Source organism: Oncorhynchus gorbuscha, linkage group LG23 (genome assembly GCF_021184085.1).
Source record: "Oncorhynchus gorbuscha isolate QuinsamMale2020 ecotype Even-year linkage group LG23, OgorEven_v1.0, whole genome shotgun sequence".
NCBI classification, from domain to species: domain Eukaryota; kingdom Metazoa; phylum Chordata; class Actinopteri; order Salmoniformes; family Salmonidae; genus Oncorhynchus; species Oncorhynchus gorbuscha.
The window spans coordinates 32,409,436-32,428,322 of record NC_060195.1 but is presented as its reverse complement, the minus strand read 5'-3'; the positions used below and the strand labels follow the sequence as shown (position 1 = coordinate 32,428,322).

General features: G+C 44.6%; 1 protein-coding gene across 1 annotated transcript; it reads left to right on the top strand.

Moving 5' to 3' along the window:
• Positions 1–1,592: 1,592 nt before the first annotated feature.
• Positions 1,593–18,399, top strand: LOC124011245 (BCL-6 corepressor-like protein 1). The gene is given in 13 exon segments (XM_046324406.1): positions 1,593–1,738; positions 8,691–8,778; positions 8,906–11,458; positions 11,820–11,955; positions 12,060–12,542; positions 12,947–13,155; positions 13,425–13,652; positions 13,654–13,695; positions 14,956–15,122; positions 15,335–15,480; positions 15,603–15,680; positions 15,931–16,093; positions 16,304–18,399. Coding segments are annotated over 12 exon segments (4,521 nt in total). The 5' UTR covers positions 1,593–1,738; positions 8,691–8,772; the 3' UTR covers positions 16,614–18,399.
• The last annotated feature ends 488 nt before the right edge of the window (positions 18,400–18,887 follow it).

The window sequence follows — 18,887 nt, the reverse complement described above, 5'->3', positions numbered from 1 at the left end:
TTTGGTTGGTGGACCATTCTTGATACACGCGGCAAACTGTTGAGCATGAAAATCCCAGCAGCGTTGCAGTTCTTGACAAACAAACCTGTGCGAATGGCACCTATTACCATGCCCTGTTCAAAGGCACCTAAATATGTTGTCTTGCCCATTCACCCTTTGAATGGCACACATACACAATCCATGTCTCAATTTTCTCAAAGCTTAAAATTCCTAATTTAACCTGTTTCCTCCCCTTCATCTACACCGATTGAAGTGGATTTAACAGGGGACATCAATAAGGGATCATAGTTTTCACCTGGATTCACCTGGTCAGTTTATGTCATGGAAAGAGCAGTTGTTGTTAATGTTTTGTACACACAGTGTAAATTTGGAATTTTCCCTGTTTCAGTCATGAAGCACAGTGTGAATTTATTCGAACCATTCATCCTCAGAAATATATTTGAATCTCAGAATGTTTGTCTAACAGATAAAGCTATCAGCACAGTGATGAAGAAATGAATAACCATGCAAGATGGGGCAAAGAGGGACTATAGGCTGTGCTGTGACTGTATGAATGAATTTCAGAAGGAAGGGACAGTGGCATTAAACAAGTGGAGGAGTTGAGTCTGGGAGGACAGCAAAGGCCAATGTAAAGAGAATGGGGGAGAGACCAGGTAAATAAACATACAGGAAACAGTACCAAGTCATATCGGGGAAGGGGAGACAGATGTGGGGTGTGAGATGGGGAAATTGTGCATTTCTGGATATCAGTCATTTAGGATTATGATTGGGGAGGGGTTGAAATTTCAGGTGGATGTCTGGAATAGGTGAGGAAGGGGGTTGTAATTCAGGGCATTGATCAAGGTCAGTGTTTGGATGTTTGAAGTACAAGTTGATTGGAGGCCTGGTTGTCAAAGGAGAGGCAGTGAGGGGCAATGTGCATTGTTAAGTAGTGTAAGCAGGGCGTGTACAACTGGGCCTCGAGGGGTGATAATATAGTGTGGTCATATTGTTCCTAATTCTTCTCATCAAAATGTAATGTTTTATGCTTTATATGAAAGTCTGTCCAAATAGATTTCTGCCGCCTACAACAAGGCTATATTCTTTGACCATACATCAAATCCATAAAGGCTACAGTATGATAATGATGGGGACTCCATAACATAACTAAACCGTGAAATGTGAGTATTTCCCCTTCACACACCCGACAGGATCTCGGCCCCCTCGTGTTAATTCCTTTGAACCAATACCTCTCACTTTTTTTTTGTTGGCCCTCTTTAGTCCATAAAGCAACCATCCACAGGGGTACTTCCATTCATTGGATTATGAATGGTTGTTATTCCTGCATTCATTCATTATAAATCGGTGTCTTTATGATGAAAATGTCAATTTTCACTTTGTTACTTCGGTAAGCTTTTTCAGTTTAGCGCACCGCTGCGATCCCCCTTTCCCCTTGAGCGGCTGGAGTACTTCGTTGCATGCTGGTACTTGCAGTCTGTACTCCTCCCACCACAGAATTTGTATAGTTTGCGCGTGGGTAGCCAAACACTACAAATCCCAGACTATCAAGTCCACCTTCTGCCCCTTCTCTCCCACCAGACCGTAGACCGAGATACGGTACGGACTGTCTTGACAAAACCCCCCGGACTTTCAGAACCGAAAACCGTCGAGATTAGTGAACAGCAACCGACAAGAACGAAAGACTTGATTCTCGCCGGAGCCGCGATATATACTGTTCATTTACACCCTGGACGAACGGGTTTGTAATTGTTTGTGCCATTTGACATCGTTATCTTGCTTGCTAAGTACCCTTCGAATTATTCAGTATCGGGGACGAGACGACTCGGTTCGGGTCGGACTCATGCATGTCTTTGAACACAGAAGCGGTTCGGTAAGGGCCGATGAAAGACAGTCAAATCAACATTTTGTGTCGCACGGCCGGAGATAAATACAGTAGCCTGTCTAAACATGCATAGCACTGTGTAATGCAGACCAATACAGGCTTCGCGGAGACTTTGCTGCGCAGCGATCTGACATTTTTTCGTGGTATTTTGAACCTGACTTACATTTGGTTTTCCTTATTGTGTATGGTGCACATTACAGTATCCATCTACAAGTTCTGTGTAGATTGTTGCCCTACCCTCTGTTAGTTCTGAAATACTTTTCGTCAGAAAATGAGTAAAGGAAACAGTCAGCTAAAGTGCAATGTATCCCTCATACAATCAATTTCAGCCTATTCAACACAGTCCAACATTATATCTTTACCTCGTTTCTTCAATTATGTTATTTATCAGTAAAATACGTCATGGACACTGTACCTCGTGGTCTATGGATTGATTAAATAATATGGTCATTGTAGTTTGGAATGTTTGTTCCGTGATATTTGGCTATCGATTGATTGATGTTGGCAAGATTATGTGACGGTAGTTGTCCACATTGTGCAAGTAGGGTATCGTGCAAGTGCGGATGAACGATGTAAGTATTTGGTAAGGCAAAATACATTATCGAGTCAGTGGTTTCGTTGTAGATATTGGAAATGCATGCTTTGTAGCCTATTATGCTGGTTTCTATCGCATAATTCTCGCTTCAAAAATCAAGGATACATTTGGTTCCATTTTGATCATGTGTATATGTTTTGACTGATCACCTGAGAGGCAATAGTGTTGGCCTTTCCTTTTATGATCTCCATCTCTTTGGGCGAGTGGGATGCCCGGAGTTTTTGCGTGAATATGTTGTTTTTATAGAGATTGAACCAATTTCTCGATTAGTTGAACTAGGTGGAATAAAACGACCCCGCTCGTCGACTGTATTTTCTGCATCACCAAAAGCATATAGATTTGACACACGGATGCGTCTCTTTTGTGCACGAGGGCTGTGCAGTCCATTGACCGGGAGCAAGTAACTAGTCTGGAGTCCGAGGGAGATTATTTTACTTCTCTTTTAGACGTAGCCGATTGACTCTGGCATAGCCACCTCATTATAGTTGGGACAGATGTGACTTTGTTTTGCCGGCATGACTGACAAAATATATGTTTTTCAAATACATCCATAGCATTCCAGTTGGATACTCAGCAGATGAGACGATTTAACAGTAGCACAAAGACAAAGTAGCAGTATTAGCAAGTAGCAACATGATGTTATGCGATAATGAATGCAGAAGCCTCTCATATTCAGTTATGTACTTGCAGCTATATCCAGCCCATGTTTGCCGACTTCAGCGGAGAGACATAGCCTACCTCGGCTGTCACTCACGTTTTACGTTACGGGTATGTTTCGGCAACTACAGTGATCTTTACACCTCGATGCATTGCTCTCATATTTGCTGGTGGATAGTTATAAACGGACCCATTTGTAGTCGTCTCATTTAATTGTCGGGTGGGGTGGCTCACCTTTCCTCGCAGGGTATGTTGACTGGATGTCTGAAAGCATTTGAAGTGTTGCTTTCTGTCAGATATATTCATTAAGGTGCCATTATTTAGGAATAGTACAAGATTCATATGATTGTGGGTGCATATGATACTTACATCCAGGGTTTGAGTTTTAGGGCGGTCCAGAAGGAGGGGTTGGGGTGGGCATTACTGTTCATTGATGTCCGAACAAACAGACATCAATGGAGCACACAGGTTATAATTTTATCACATTCACATGAATTGTTAGAATATTATTTATGCTTCTGTATTAATATCAGTTATGTAGTGGTAAAAAATGGTGGTGTAATTTGCATAATTGCACACATACAGTATTTAGTCAGCCACTAATTGTGCAAGTTCTCCCACTTAAAAAGATGAGAGGCCTGTAATTTTCATCATAGGTACACTTCAACTATGACAGACAAAATGAGAAAAAAAATCCAGAAAATCACATTGTAGGATTTTTAATGAATTAATTTGCAAATTATGGTGGAAAATAAGTATTTGGTCAATAACAAAAGTTTATCTCAATACTTTGTTATATAACCTTTGTTGGCAATGACAGAGGTCAAACGTTTTCTGTAAGTCTTCACAAGAAAATCTGTACATGATTGCAAAGAGGCAGGTGAAATTAAAAGTCAGTCAGATCAATAATTATGAGCTTTGATCAAACCTGGGAGAAATATTTACATGTTGACCCGTAATATATTTTCTTTATTGGGTACAAAATATACACTGAGTATGCAAAACATTAAAAACACATTTGTAATATTTAGTTGCACCCTCTCTTTTGCCCTCAGAACAGCCTCAATTCATCAGGGCATGGACTCTACAAGTTATCAAGCGTTCCACAGGGATGGTTGTCCATGTTGACTCCAATGCTTCCCACAGTTGGGTCAAGTTGGCTGGATGTCCTTTGGGTGGTGGACCATTCTTGATACACACAGGAAACTGTTGAGCATGAAAAACCTAGTAGCGTTGCAGTTCTTGACACATTCAAACTGGTGCGCCTGGCACCTGCTACCATACCCCAATCAAAGGCACTTCAATCTTTTGTCTTGCCGTTCACCCTTTGAATGGCACACATACACAGTCCATGTCTCAATGCTTGAAAATCATTCGTTAACCTGTCTCCTGCCCTTCGTCTACACTGATTTGAAGTGGATTTAACTAGTGACCTCAATAAGGGATCCTAGTTTGACCTGGTCAGTCTATGTCATGGAAAGAGCAAGTGTTTCTTAATCTTTTGTACACTCAGTGTATGTAAACTGAACAAAAATATGAACACAACATGCAAAGTGTTGGTCCCATGTTTCATGAGCTGAAATAAAAGATCCCTGACATTTTCCAAAATGTGCAAAAAGCATCTTTTGTAGTTTTGTCACACAACACAATGCCACAGACGTCTCAAGTTTTGAGCGAGCGTGCTATTGGCATGCTGACTGCAGGAATGTCCACCAGAGCTGTTGCCAGAGAATTGAATGTTCATTTCTCTACCATAAGCCACCTCCGTAATTGTTGAGAATTTGGCAGCACGTCCAACCGGCCTTACAAATGCAGACTACATGTATGGCTTGTGTGGATGAGCAGTTTGCTGATGTCAACGTTGTGAATAGAGTGCCCCATGGTGGGGTTATGGTATGGGCACAACACATTTGCATTTTATTGATGACCATTTTAATGCACAGAGATACCGTGACGAGATTCTGAGGGCCATTGTCGTGCCATTCATCCTCTGCCATCAACTCATGTTTCAGCATGATAATGCACAGCCCCATGTTGCAAGGATCTGTACACAATTCCTGGAGGCTGAAAATGTCCCAGTTCTTACATGACCTGCATACTCGCCAGACATGTCACCTATATACCATGTTTGGGATGCTCTGGATATCCAGCAACTTCGCACAGCCATTGAAGAGGAGTAGGACAATATTCCACAGGCCAAAATCAACAGCCTGATCAACTCTATGTGAAGGAGATGTATCGAGCTGCATGAGACAAATGGTGGTTACACCAGATACTGACTGGTTTTCTGATTCATGGTATCTGGTATCTGTGACCAATAGATGCATATCTGTATTCCCAGTCTCGTGAAATCCATAGATTATGGGCTAATTAATTTTTTTCAATTGACTGATTTCCTTATATGAACTGTACCTCAGTAAAATCGTTGAAATTGTTGCATGTTGAGTAAATATTTTTGTTCAGTATACAAAGTATTGACTCGGGTGGGAATACTTACAGTACCAGTCAAAAGTTTGGACACCAACTCATTCAAGGGTTTTTCTTTATTTGTACTATTTTCTACATTGTAGGATAATAGTGAAGACATCAACACTATGAAATAACACATATGGAATCATGTAGTAACCAAAAAAGTGTTAAACAAATCAAAATATATTTTAGATGAGAGATTCTTCAAAGTAGCCATCCTTTGCCTTGATGACAGCTTTGCATACTCTTGTCATTCTCCAGCTTCATGATGTATTCACCTGGAATGCATTTCAATTAACAGGTGTTAATTTGTGGAATTTATTTCCTTCGTAATGCGTTTTAGGCAAATCAGTTGTGTTGTGACAAGGTAGGGGTGGTATACGGAAGAGAGCCCTATTTGGTAAAATACCAAGTCCATATTATGGCAAGAACAGCTCAAATAAGCAAAGTGAAACGACAGTCCACCATTACTTTAAGACATGAAGGTCAGTCAATATGGAAAACTTCAAGAGCTTTGAATGTTTCTTCAAGTGCAGACGCAAAAACCATCAAGCGCAATGGTGAAACTGACTCTCATGAGGACCACCACAGGAAAAGGAAGATCCAGAGTTACCTCTCCTGCAAAGGATAAGTTAATTAGAGTCACCAGCCTCTGAAATTGCAGCCCAAATAAATGCTTAATGTAGTTCAAGTAACAGACACATCTGAACATCAACTGTTCAGGGGAGACTGCATGAATCATGCCTTCATGGTCGATTTGCTGCAAAGAAACCACTACTAAAGGACATCAATAAGAAGAAGAGACTTGCTTGGGCCAAGAAACATGAGCAATGGACATTAGACCGGTGGAAATCTGTCCTTTGGTCTGATGAGTCCAAATGTAAGATTTTTGTTTCCAACTGCCGTGTCTTTCTGAGACGCAGAGTAGGTGAACGGATTATCTCTACATATGTGGTTCCCACCGTGAAGCATGGAGGAAGAGGTGTGATGGCGTTGGGGTGCTTTGCTAGTGACACTCAGTGATTTATTTAGAATTCAAGGCGCACTCAACTGGCATGGCTGCCACAGCATTCTGCAACGTAACGCCATCCCATCTGGTTTGCTCTTAGTGGGGCTATCATTTGTTTTTCAACAGGACAGTGACCCAACACCCCTCCAGGCTGTGTAAGAGCTTTTTGACCAAGAAGGAGAGTGATGGAGTGCTGCATCAGATGACCTGCCTCCACAATCACCCGACCTCAACCCAATTGAGATGGTTTGGTATGAGTTGGACTGCAGAGTGAAGGAAAAACAGCCAACAAGTGCCCAGTCCTTCAAGACTGTTGGAAAAGCATTCCAGGTGAAGTTGGTTGAGAGAATGCCAATAGTGTGCAAAGCTGTCATCAAAGCAAAGGGTGGCTACTTTGAAGAATTTAAAATCTAAAATATATTTAGATTTGTTTAACACTTTTTTGGTTACTACATGATTCCATATGTGTTATTTCATAGTTTTGATGTCTATGGCCCTTGTTATAGTCTCCTGGCCTATCTGATGAGATGTCATTGCTAACTGCTCTCTTTACTTTGGAATGTGGGCATCATGGCAGGGATACAGAAGCTAGACTTGCATTTTGAGTCTTCTTTACTCTCCCTTGCTTTGAGATGTATCAACTGTAGGATTCATTCTTGATAATAGAGTATCTGTAGTTAAGAATTTGAATGACACTATATGACGTTATTCCTCAGGTACTCTTCCCATTGACTCTTGGATTGATTTCTTAAATGAGCTGGAAATGGGTTGAGGGTTGAGGCCGCTTGAATGAGTTTGGTATAGGGATTAGGGATTTCAGAATGCTACCGCCACCTGCTGCCCATGTTTCTTCTTCTCTCTGTGGTCTCAGACAGTCCACTGTGCTGCAGCATGCATGACTTGGTCAGCACTGACCGAGTCCATTCGTTCAACACTAAGGAGAACTGTGAGAGATGTCATAAAATATGGTTTCCATCTTTAAAGCAATATGTGCCAAATTCCCTTGGCTAAGAGTAGGGTTGTGACGATACCAGTATCGCAATATTTTTTCCATGGAATTAAAAAAAATAAAAACCACTTTATGTCAAATATTGTGTGCGGTAGCTTGGAAAATAAATACATGTCACTCTGGATGACAACATAATGATGTTTGTTTCCAACATTAGGGCTGTTCTCCTAAAGAAGTAAAAATCTGCTTCGTTGTTTTGTTTCCTCAATACTAACGAGTTTTATGATACTGGTATCATCCCGGCCCGAGTCGAGGGCAAACCATCAACACCAATGTTCTTTATGTCCGTGCAAATAGGCCTACTCATAGCTGAACTACAAAATATAAATATAGAGGAAGTGAAAGAAATTGGCAAATATGCCTTGTACCAATATTGCATTTTTCTTTATAAGAATAACATACCAAAGAGTAAAAAAAAGTAAAGTAATATATAACGTATATTTTTACTTCAACATCCAAGCCTTCCTGGAGTGTGACACTGAGGACAGTGCCATCTCTCGTCATCAAGCTTCTCTTTGGGCTGAGACACACCAATAGTGTTTGCTGGCTGAGAGTACTTAGCACCTCTGAATGTAATTTGCGAATCGAGTGTGTTCAGTGTCGGCAGTCAGACGTCTACAGCGGGTGGTCCCTAAATGTGCGGAATGATCGGCAGACGAACGCTACATCCACATTTAGTGTGATGCATGTGCAAGCCTTTACACATAGAAAACAATCAAGCACTTTCTCAACAAATCCCCCGAAAATCGTTAAATGTAAATGTGCCACCTTAACATAAATGTGTACTACTTTTATGAATATTTGGTAGTGTTAGCAGTAGGCTGGCTAAACGGTTTCACAACACTACAAGTTACTAATATTTTTCTAACCTCTCCTATAACAAGACTCATGAGCTAAAAATAATCAGCCATTTTGACCAGTTTCGGTTGTAGTAGCCAATGTTACCATGATGAAAATTAATTCAATATCTGTACAATTGTCTCTTTTCCAGAATGTTTGACATTGTTTTTTATAATCTAATGCAGTTACAGCTTTGTTTTATGTTAATGAAAATATGCTCATTCAACAGCATAGCATCCTATACAGAGGAAGACCTTGCTGCAGACCTGAGGTCAACTACACCTAAGAAATGTTGTGTTAAGGAAACGCATATGCAGGTAATTGTTGTGCCTGATCACTGACTGAGTGAGCTGTACGCTTCACAGATTACGCTATTGTGCTTTACCTGAGAGATATATGCATGAGCAGTGAACATGGGCTTTATGTACCTTTCTTGTTATCTAGGTGGATCCCACTCCAATGAATGTAGGGGATGGAGGCACGGTGAGCCGAGAGATCGGTGCTCCCATTAAAGTGTCTGCGAGCATGGTGGGGAATCCCCCTCAGACGCTGCCCCCTGAGCTCAGAGGAGATGTGCCCCTCAGTCAGTCAAATAAGACCACCACAGCAACAGTCTGTAAAACGCAGATCAACGTCTGTTCAGACCCTAGCAACTTCAACCATTGCCCAGTTGTCCATCCCCCGCAAGAACACAACAATGCTCCAACGTCAGGCCCTCCCCTTATTAGCTCTGACAAGAGAGCCGACAAGAAGAGATCAGAGGTCCCTAAACCCAAGGCTGATGGTGCTGGGGTCGTTCTCACACATCAGTGGCCGTGTGGTACAAAGAACAGCCCTGAGGACCTAGTTAACCCAAGTCACAGCAGTGTGATGTCCAATAAGAAACCACATACTCAGACCCAGCCAGTGATTGGTCTTCCAGCTGGTTTTCAGTGCTCAACACTATTTAAACCAGGCCAGCCTGTTGCTTTTCTTCCCTCCACTAACTTTTCATCCCCACTCTGCAAAATCACTCTTCCACCTGCGTTGGGTCAGATCACAGCATTGCGAGAAGCCACAGGCAGCCAGTTTCAGAAGGGGAGTCAACCACAAAGCGCAGCTGCTGGCGTGGCACCACTGCTGCGGACCTATCCATATCACTTCTCAGTGGGTCGAAGTCCAGCGCTTGAAAAGAAAACACCCACCGCAACACACAAACTCAAATGTAAGTCGACGTCCAGTAGCAAGAGCTCCAAAGCTGGAGGGGAGCAGAAATCCTCCATCGCCTCAGTGGTGGCCTCTCCCACTATCACTCTCCCAGCATTAGACTCTGCCCCATCAACCCGCTTCACATTGTCTCCCACCGCTGCCATCTGCTGTGGCCCTTCTCTGGCCAGCATCACCACTCAGGGCAGGCTGCTGAACCATGTGGAGAAAGGCCTTTCGCACCGCAGTGCAGACAAGACATCTGTAGGCTTTCTAAAACTGAAGGCTTCGTCTGCTGCTAAGGACCATGCGGTCACTTGCCCGACTGAAGCAAGGGACGTGCCCCTCGACCTGTCCGCCAAGTCGAAGAGGCCAAAAGCGGTCAAAGACCCTCCAAACACAGTTGCCACCACAGAGCATCTCCATAACGAGGCATGTCAGAAAGTTGCCCTCCATCCAAAGAGGCCAGACCCAATCCTACCCGACACCCACAGAAATGGGGCTTATCAGAAGCAGAGCAGCAGGCCCCTAAATCACCAGGGTTTGGAACCCAAATCATCCTGGGTCAAAGGTTGCTCTCAAGGCCCTGTTAATAACCTCCCAGGAACCTATGTAGGTGTGGCCAGCCCCATACTTGCTTCCACCCTACGTAGCAAAGATGGGAAAGGGTCCTTTGAGGACGAGTTCCAGACTTTCGCTAGACAAGAGACTATCTCTATCATTGACCAAGGGGAACACCTGGCCACAAGGGGAAAGAAGGCCTTGTTCATGACGAAGAGCAACCAGCACGTTCATGGTATCAAGCACCCTAACAGTACCAGCCCAGCTGTAACAGAAAACTGTCCCTTTAAGGGGGCTTTCTCCACCGCTCTGCCCGGCTCTACCAACTCACACTCTTATCAGAAATCTGCAAGTGTCCAAGCAGCAATCCCATACTCCCTCACTGTCGTCAAGCCATTATGGCAGCAACCGCCACTTCTTCCTTACCAAGGTGCTTCTGTTCAGAGAAAGATCATTCAAGGGACTCCCAAAGTCAAGGGGGCCACAGGTTCAGAAGGTCCCAAATTTCAGAGTGCCCATCAAAGCCTGTCCAGAATGTCCCCGCTGTCCAACCTTGAGTCCATAGTGAAGCAAAAAGCTCTAGAGAACACTGCATTGACTGGCGAGGGATACTGCCATCTATCGCCTATGGCATCCAGAAAGGCTGTGGTGAGCTCCCACACAATGGGCCAGGTCACATCGTTCCGTCAGACTGCTGCTTTTGGATGTCCACCTATCAGATCTGTGGAGAACAAAGAGACACTTTCCTCTAAAGGGTATTCCACACAAGTTATGAACAAACTTGAGAAAACGGGTGTCTCTGAGTGCAGAGAAAAGAGCTCGGAGAAACATGTTAAACTGGGGGAGCAGGCAGGTGGAAAAGAGATACAGGTCTTTGGAAGTAGTGGTTCAGCTAACAGAAACAGGATGGACAGCAAATTAGCCCAGGAGTTGGAGGGAGGAACGGTGAAGGAAGAGAATATGGCCCCTGCTGGTCTTGATCCCCGTGCTAAATTGGAGGGGATTGCCCTATCCATCCTCACTGGCCAGTGTGCAGGGTTAGCCGGGGTGGAGAAGAAGACCAATGGAACTAAAGAGGAGTCTCCCACCAAACCAAAAGCTGCCTTCACCAAACAGAAGAAGCCCCCTAGTCCAAGGAAGCCGGCAAAGGAGAAGTCATCACTGGACCCTTCAAAGAAGGCTGTAGTGCCAGTGAAGAAAAAGCCAGGCCAAGAGACCACTCCAGTTAAGAAAGAACCACGTCCCAAAAAGGCAAGTTGTTATTCTGCTTTTGTAATATTTACAATTCCATCAAGGCATGTTGTTTTGATTATGTGTTGTACAATGACATTATTCTGTTTTGTTGGTTGAACAAAGAAAGACGGGTATTACATTCACACACTTAACACACTTGTCCGCATTTATAATGAAGCAGAATTGAAAAAAATATGTGAAATATCAACTACCCATCAACTTACCTGTCTGTATTATGATTCAAGTATACTGATTGAAATACAAAGGCAATTCAGTGCTTATACAGTCCATATGCTCTCCGTTACCATCAAAGCTTTACGATCAATTGCCTGAATGGCCCATTTAGTGCTCTCACTCTGTCCCTTGTGTGTTGCCACAGAAGAAGCCATGTGCACCTGTACTGGAGCACAGTCTGTCGCTGGCTGAACCATCCCCTCACAGGGAGGAGGGAGAGAACACTAGCAGGGAGAAGAGCAGCACCACTGATAACAAGCAGAGTGCTCACAACAAACCAGGTATTTCTGTCTCTTCTGATAGATTAGAACTTCACGTACTACATCAGCCAAAGATCTAATCACAAATCCTTTATTTTGATTCCTCTGCCCACGTTGTTTTGCAGTAGGTTTTGAAGTAGGTTTCACAGGTAATGGGTGCAGTCCTCTCCCCAGTCCCCAGTGCTCTGAGACCCCAGTCTCCTTCAGCAGCCCTGGAAGACCCAATAAGGAGCCAGCGTACTCAGAGAGCTCCACCCCCAGGCTGAGGAGGGCCCGACGGAGGGGTGATGAGGCTTGGCTGGACGACTGGGGCTTTGCTCCTCCACCTCCCCCAAATCTCCCCCACTCCCCTACAGCCCCTCTACTCCAGCCTGCCCGCCGGCCCAGGGGCAGACCGCGCACCAACCCCCTGCCTGAGAAGGCAGCCCAGGGCAAGGCCAGACCCGCCCCCAGCACTGAGGGAGACGCCCTCAAACACAAGAAACGGTCCCGCTGCCGGAACAGGAAATACCAGAATGGGGAGTACATCACGGGGAAGGACAAGGATGGAGACGGACAGGGGGAGGAGAGATCTGTCACCACCAGGCAGGGCACTCAATCTGAATCAGGTACTGTTCACCTGGAAATGGAACAAATAGAAGCAGCTGCAGGTTTGTCTGGATGTGGTTAATATCACAGTGGGCCTTACATAAGACAAAGTTGGTACGAGTTGAATGACTGAATAGAACTGTATACAGTGTAACTGGTTTCGTATTCAGTAGCTTCCCACTATTTGCAGCTTATTACGTTAAAACATCCATATATCCTTAAAGTGCTGTTAACCCACCGTTTATTTAGCATGGCACACTTCAGGAGAGATGGAAGGCATGTTTAATGTGATGGGGCTTTGGTTCTGGTCTCATTGTTTTCTTGTCTTGTAGCTTCATATTAGTCTGTCGGTACACAACATGTTTAAATAACATCCAATACACTGCGTAGAACCATTGAGTAAATATGTGCTGTATTTCTGTAGATTTGACGGCTGCCATGTACCCACGCCTCAGTGCCACTCTGACCTGCCGTGGCACCAGCCCAGAGCCTGATCCCAGGAGGCCCTCGTTCACCCGTTCAGGGTCGGTGCGGCGCCCGGAGAGAGAGGCCTCCCCAGAGCCCAGCGACAAACCCTCTGGGAAGAGGAAGTTCAAGAGCAAGCACTTGAGTGACACAGATGAGCCCAAGAAGGTAGGAAGTTCAGCGGCATCCATCGCAGAGGCCATAGGTCTGGACTTGTGTTTCCTGCCAAACAGATCCTTGTTGTGAGATTTAGTGTGCTGTGATGAGCCTAAAGGCTTAGCTCATGGTTCCCCCTTGTGGTGCAAATCGCCACTACAACATATTACATTTTTTTGTGCTGATTCTCTCCAGCGCAGAGTGTGAGGCCATTCGTCCTTGCTGTGACTCTCCGTCACACATTACTTTCTCATTACCCTGCAAAATGTTTTTTTTTTAAGCAGCTCAAGACCAAACGTTGCAGCTTGGGAAAGCGCCCTGCCTCTGTGGCAATGGATGACGACAGCCCCGACGCTAAGAAACCAGCAGGCCTCCAGGCTACCCCTAAGTGCTCGTCCTCCCCTCCAGCCAGTAAGAAGGGGACCTCAGGGAGGGGAGGGGTACCAGAGTCTCCCCCTAGCAGACCTGTTCCTCCAGAGGTTCGCCGGCTCATTGTCAACAAGAACGCCGGGGGAGACTCTGCTACAAAGAGCTGCCCGATTGGGCTACCTGGTACTGCTCTACTGCTCCACCCAATCACCTGCCTGCATTCATGCTCAGCGCTTTTCACCCTACCATTACTCTGGTGTACCCAATGTTGTTTCAGTTTATCACACATTACATTTACATTTGAACAATTTAGCAGGCGCTCTCATCTAGAGCGACTTACAGTTAGTTAGTGTACTCATCTTAAGATAGCTAGTTATACTATATATCACGGTCATCATAGTAAAGACATTTTCAATTAAATAGTTATCAGCAAAATCAGTATGTTGTACACTACATGGCCAAAAGATTGTGGACACCCCATCAAATTAGTAGATGTGGCTATTTCAGCCACACGGCTGGAGTGGTGTAAAGCTCGCCAACAGTGGAAACGCGTTCTCTGGAGTGATAAATCACGCTTCACCATCTGGCAGTCCGACGGACGAATCTGGGTTTGGCAGATGCCAGTATAACGCTACCTGCCCGAATGCATAGTGCCAACTGTAAGTTTGGTGGAGGAACTGGGGCTGTTTTTTATGGGGCTGTTTTTCATGGTTTGGGCTAGGCCCTTTATTTACAGTATAGGGAAATATTAACACTACAGCATACAATGACATTCTAGACGATTCTGTGCTTCCAACATTGTGGCAACAATTTTGGGAAGGCCTTTTCCTGTTTCAGCATGACAGTGCTCCCGTGCACAAAGCCAGGTCCATACAGAAATCGTTTGTCAAGATTGGTGTGGAAGAACTTGACTGGTCTGCACAGAGCCACGACCTCAACCCCATCGAACACCTTTGGGATGAATTGTAACGCCGACTGCAAGCCAGGCATAATCGCCCAACATCAGTGCCCGACCTCATTAATGCTCTGTGGCTGAATGGAAACAAGTCCCCTCAGCAATGTTCCAACATCTAATGGAAAGCATTCCCAGAAGAGTGGAGGCTGTTAAAGCTGCAAAGTGGGGACCAATTCCATATTAACGCCCATGATTTTAGAATGAGATGTTCGACCAGCAGGTGTCCACATACCTTTGGCCATGTAGTGTACGTGAACATAAATAGACTTTATTTATTTATTTTTGCCACAGCAAATAGAGTGTCTTATAAGTCCAAGTGTGCTGGGCATCCTGAAGATACAGGACAATATAATAATCAAATCAATCAACAACAAAAAATGGATCAGTCAGTGCTAGCAGGAAATGACAAGTGTTATTTATATGTAATATATATATATATATATTGAATTATATATTGTGGTGTTATACCCCTGTTGTCCCTCCTGCAGGACGTGGTGCTCTACTGTCTGGAAAAAGATGTGCGGGAGGTCAATCGGCGTGACAACGCAGGTTACACGGCTCTCCACGAGGCCTGCTCTCGAGGCTGGAGCCACATCGTCCAGGTGCTGCTGAAACACGGGGCCGACGTCAATTGCAGCGCCCAGGACGGAACACGGTGGGCGTCTAATGACTTCTGAACACTTAATAAGGGCTCGGACTTGGAGAGCATATTGTATGCCATACACTCCTGAGCTGAATGGTTATGCCTGCAATAAAGGACTTTCATTCTGGACATTCACGCTTGGCTTATATGAGATCCGTTGTAATGCTGTTGATGTGTATGTTGATGAAACGAGAAAAGTAACACGTGTTATTGTATATTTTCAGGCCCATCCATGACGCAGTAGCCAGTGATAACCTACCTGAGCTGTGGATGCTGCTGAACCATGGGGCTGACCCCACCCTGGCTACCTACTCCGGACAGACAGCGGTCAAACTGGCCCAGAGCCCCAGCATGAAGACCTTCCTCAAAGGTACTCTAACCTGTCATCATCACTTGTGACCCCTGTGACACACATCAGTATGTCCTTTTCTGAACATCACAGAGGAGTGCTTGGTGGAGTTTTAATCTGACCCTGGATCTGCTTTGTTTCAGAATTCTTCACAGACCTGGAGGGGAGAAGTGACCAGGACCCCAGTCTGCCATGGGACTTCTACAGCAGCTCTGTGTTTGGTAAAAAGCCTTAGTTTGATTGGTTTCTTTTCCTCACAATTGACCTCTGCATCCACTGCTATGTATCCACTCTTATCTGTGCTATGACTTGTATATGCTGTGATTAGAATACGTAGTGTGGTTGGTATGAACAGGACAGTCCACTAGGGGGAGCCTTAAGCCCATGGTGAAACAAGAGGCTTATTGTCCTTAGAACAAAGGTGAATCAAGTTCTCCTGGCCGTCCTGAGCTCACGTCACTACATTTTCAGAGAATGGCCAGGAGGCATGCTGGGACTTCCTGCTCTCTCAGCGGGTGGAGGAGGAGGACGAGGGAAGGAAGGAGAGAGACTCTGATAGGGACTGTCTCATGTTTGAGTTCTCTTCCGAGCCCCTCTTACCCTGTTACCATGTCCAAGTGTCATTAACCCAGGGGTGAGTCAACACCAGAGCAGAAAATCACCTGTCAACACAATCATTCACACACACAGTCCCAGCTTTTCCACCCATAATCCAGTGCTTTTTGTTCCTTACTAATTTAAACCCCGAAGCACCTTTTGAAATCCTTCAAACCGCTCTTCAGCTATCAGCTTGTTGGATAGGCTCAGTTAGTTCTAATACCAACCCTACGTTTGTCCCTGACAGCTTTTGCAATTGGTTCCTGTTGACGGACATCCTGAAGCGGCTGAAGATGTCTTCCCGGATATTCCGGGCGCGGTACCCGCACTTGGAAGTGGTGAGCCTGGCGCGAACAGAGATGTGTAGGCAGGTGTCTGTCAGCCAGGTGAGCACAGCCTCTGCACAGCCTCAGGAAGAGGGAGAGGGGCCGGTGGAGCTGGTCCGCTGTGTCCCGGAGCTCCAGGGACTGCTGGGTTCCTCCATTCACATCCTACAGGAGGACGAGGGGGAGGAGGAAGGGGACAGGATGGATACAGCCACGCCCTGCAGTCGGTAGCCCCCCCCTGCTCTCTCACAGCCCCTCACACATCCCAACTGTTCTCTTACACGTCCTCAGTCTCACCCTAACCTCCCGCAAGCAGCAGATTAAAATTAACAATGTTGGGAGGCTGCAGCCGTTGTAATGGTGGTTGTGGTATGATAATACCAAACAATGTCTACGCCACAGGAGGCTGGTGGCACCTTTAATTTGGGGACTATGTGCTCGTGATAAAGGCTGGAGTGGAATTTGTGGAATGGTATCAAATGCATCAAACACATGGTTTACATGTGTTTAATGCCATTCCATTTGCTCCGTTACCGACCATTATTATGAGCCGTCCTCCCCTCAGCAGCCTCCAATGGTCCACACCACTGGGAAGAACACACCTCACTAATGACCTGGGACTTCCACATTGAGGAGAAATGGGGGTCAAGGCAGCACCACCTTGAGGATGGGTGTGGGTGCTCGGTGCTGGAGAGCAGATTTCAGGTTCCAATCTGTAGGTATTTTTCAGGACCCAAGAAATATTCTGGAACAATCTTTTTTATGATTCTGTATGTATATGGTACTATATGTATATCTTGCCATCAGAGTGATCACATTTGGTATTAATGTATTCGTGTGGCAAGGGATGGATTATGTTTAGGATTTTATTTTTGTGGTTTTGTTCAGTTTGTTTGTTCCTGAAGGAAAGATAATATTTTTGGGTGGGAGATAATCCAAGGCTTTTATCTCGGTGAACTCTTGTGTGCAGCTAAAAGGCTTACAGCCGGGCCAGCTAACAGTGGCAGGAAGGCCCCAGGGCCAGATGGTTCAAATGGGAGACCCAGAGACCCACAGAGAAGAGACCACGGACCCACACACACAGACACACAATCTGCCCAGCTAACAGAACCATAGAACCACAGTAATGCATTTCAACCACACAGCACTCTCAAGTTTGCTAAGTAGATGGCCATTCGATTTGTGTTACTTTTCTTTTTGTCTTTCATTTTGCAGTGCACATGATTTCACCAAGCATCTACCTGTAGGCTTCTTACCCTCAGATCATGGATTGATTTAGTTGAACTTGAGAATGAATACTTGTTTACAGATCTCAACAGTAGTGTTCTTCCCTCCTCCTGCTTACCAGATGATGGGAGTGGGAATAGAAGTGCCACATAGCGTCTGGGGAGGCCAGCGTCCTCTGTTCTGACTGCCACCCTTCACTTTGCTGCATAAGACTGACTCACAGGAGGGATAGGATAGGTATTGTTTTACTGCGCCTTGCTAATCCCTCCTCGTGGAGGCTATGGGCGGACTCCGTCGTGCTATGTGGCGTGTGTTTTATTTACACTGTTGTTTGTGCTTCATTTAATAGTCATTAATATATTTGACCTCTTGTGTATCTGACAAACAATTGATGAAAAATTGCTTTGTATGGTTGGTGCTTCATTTGAAATGTACAATTCAGGATCCCTTTATCCTTCCTGAGATGTTTCTTTTTCTCCCCTTATTGCAAACAGTATTGTAACAAGCAAAAGTACAGTTTTATTGTACTGGTGCTAAGCTAGAATTTGTGTTGACAATCAATGAAGTTTTTGTTTGAAGTTAAAACCAATAAATTATATTTAATTAAGATGAAGTGACAGAAATGTAAAGAAAAAGTATAGTTTCATTTCCTAAAATGAAGAAAGTGGAATACATCTAGTCTGGAGAAGAGGACAATGTGCTGCTTGTGTGAGTGCTGTTAAAACAGGTTAACCTTCTATTCAATTTTTATTTTATTTTTAAATCAACCAGAATAAAGCATGATTGTGAAGTATTGTTTGTGGGGTATTCATTTGGCTCATCAGAAAGCATATTGTATTTACAGTCAGTTGCTCTGTGCTCTTTTTAAGAAAACGGTTACCTTTTTCTTATTATGTAAGGCTGAAGGCAGACAGATGTTAGCTGATCTTAATACTCAGACTGGTGATAAATCAACCTTTTGAAGAGATCATCAGTGTCAGGTATGTATGTAGTCTATCCAATCTTATCATTAGTCATATAATACCCATGATGACCTATAACCTATAAAACCTTTACAGCCTAAACAGAGATTACCTAATCTGAAATGTCATGCAGAATTTGCACTTTCAAGGAAATATCCATCTTCATATGAGATTCAAAGGTACACAGCATGAGTCAAACCCAAACATGGTGCTGTGATAAGGATGGGATGTCCACAAGAAGGAACCAGTGACCCAGTCTTGTGCCATAAAGTTGTAAAGCCGGAGGGGTGCAAAGTGTAGAAGCCTATGTGCGTCA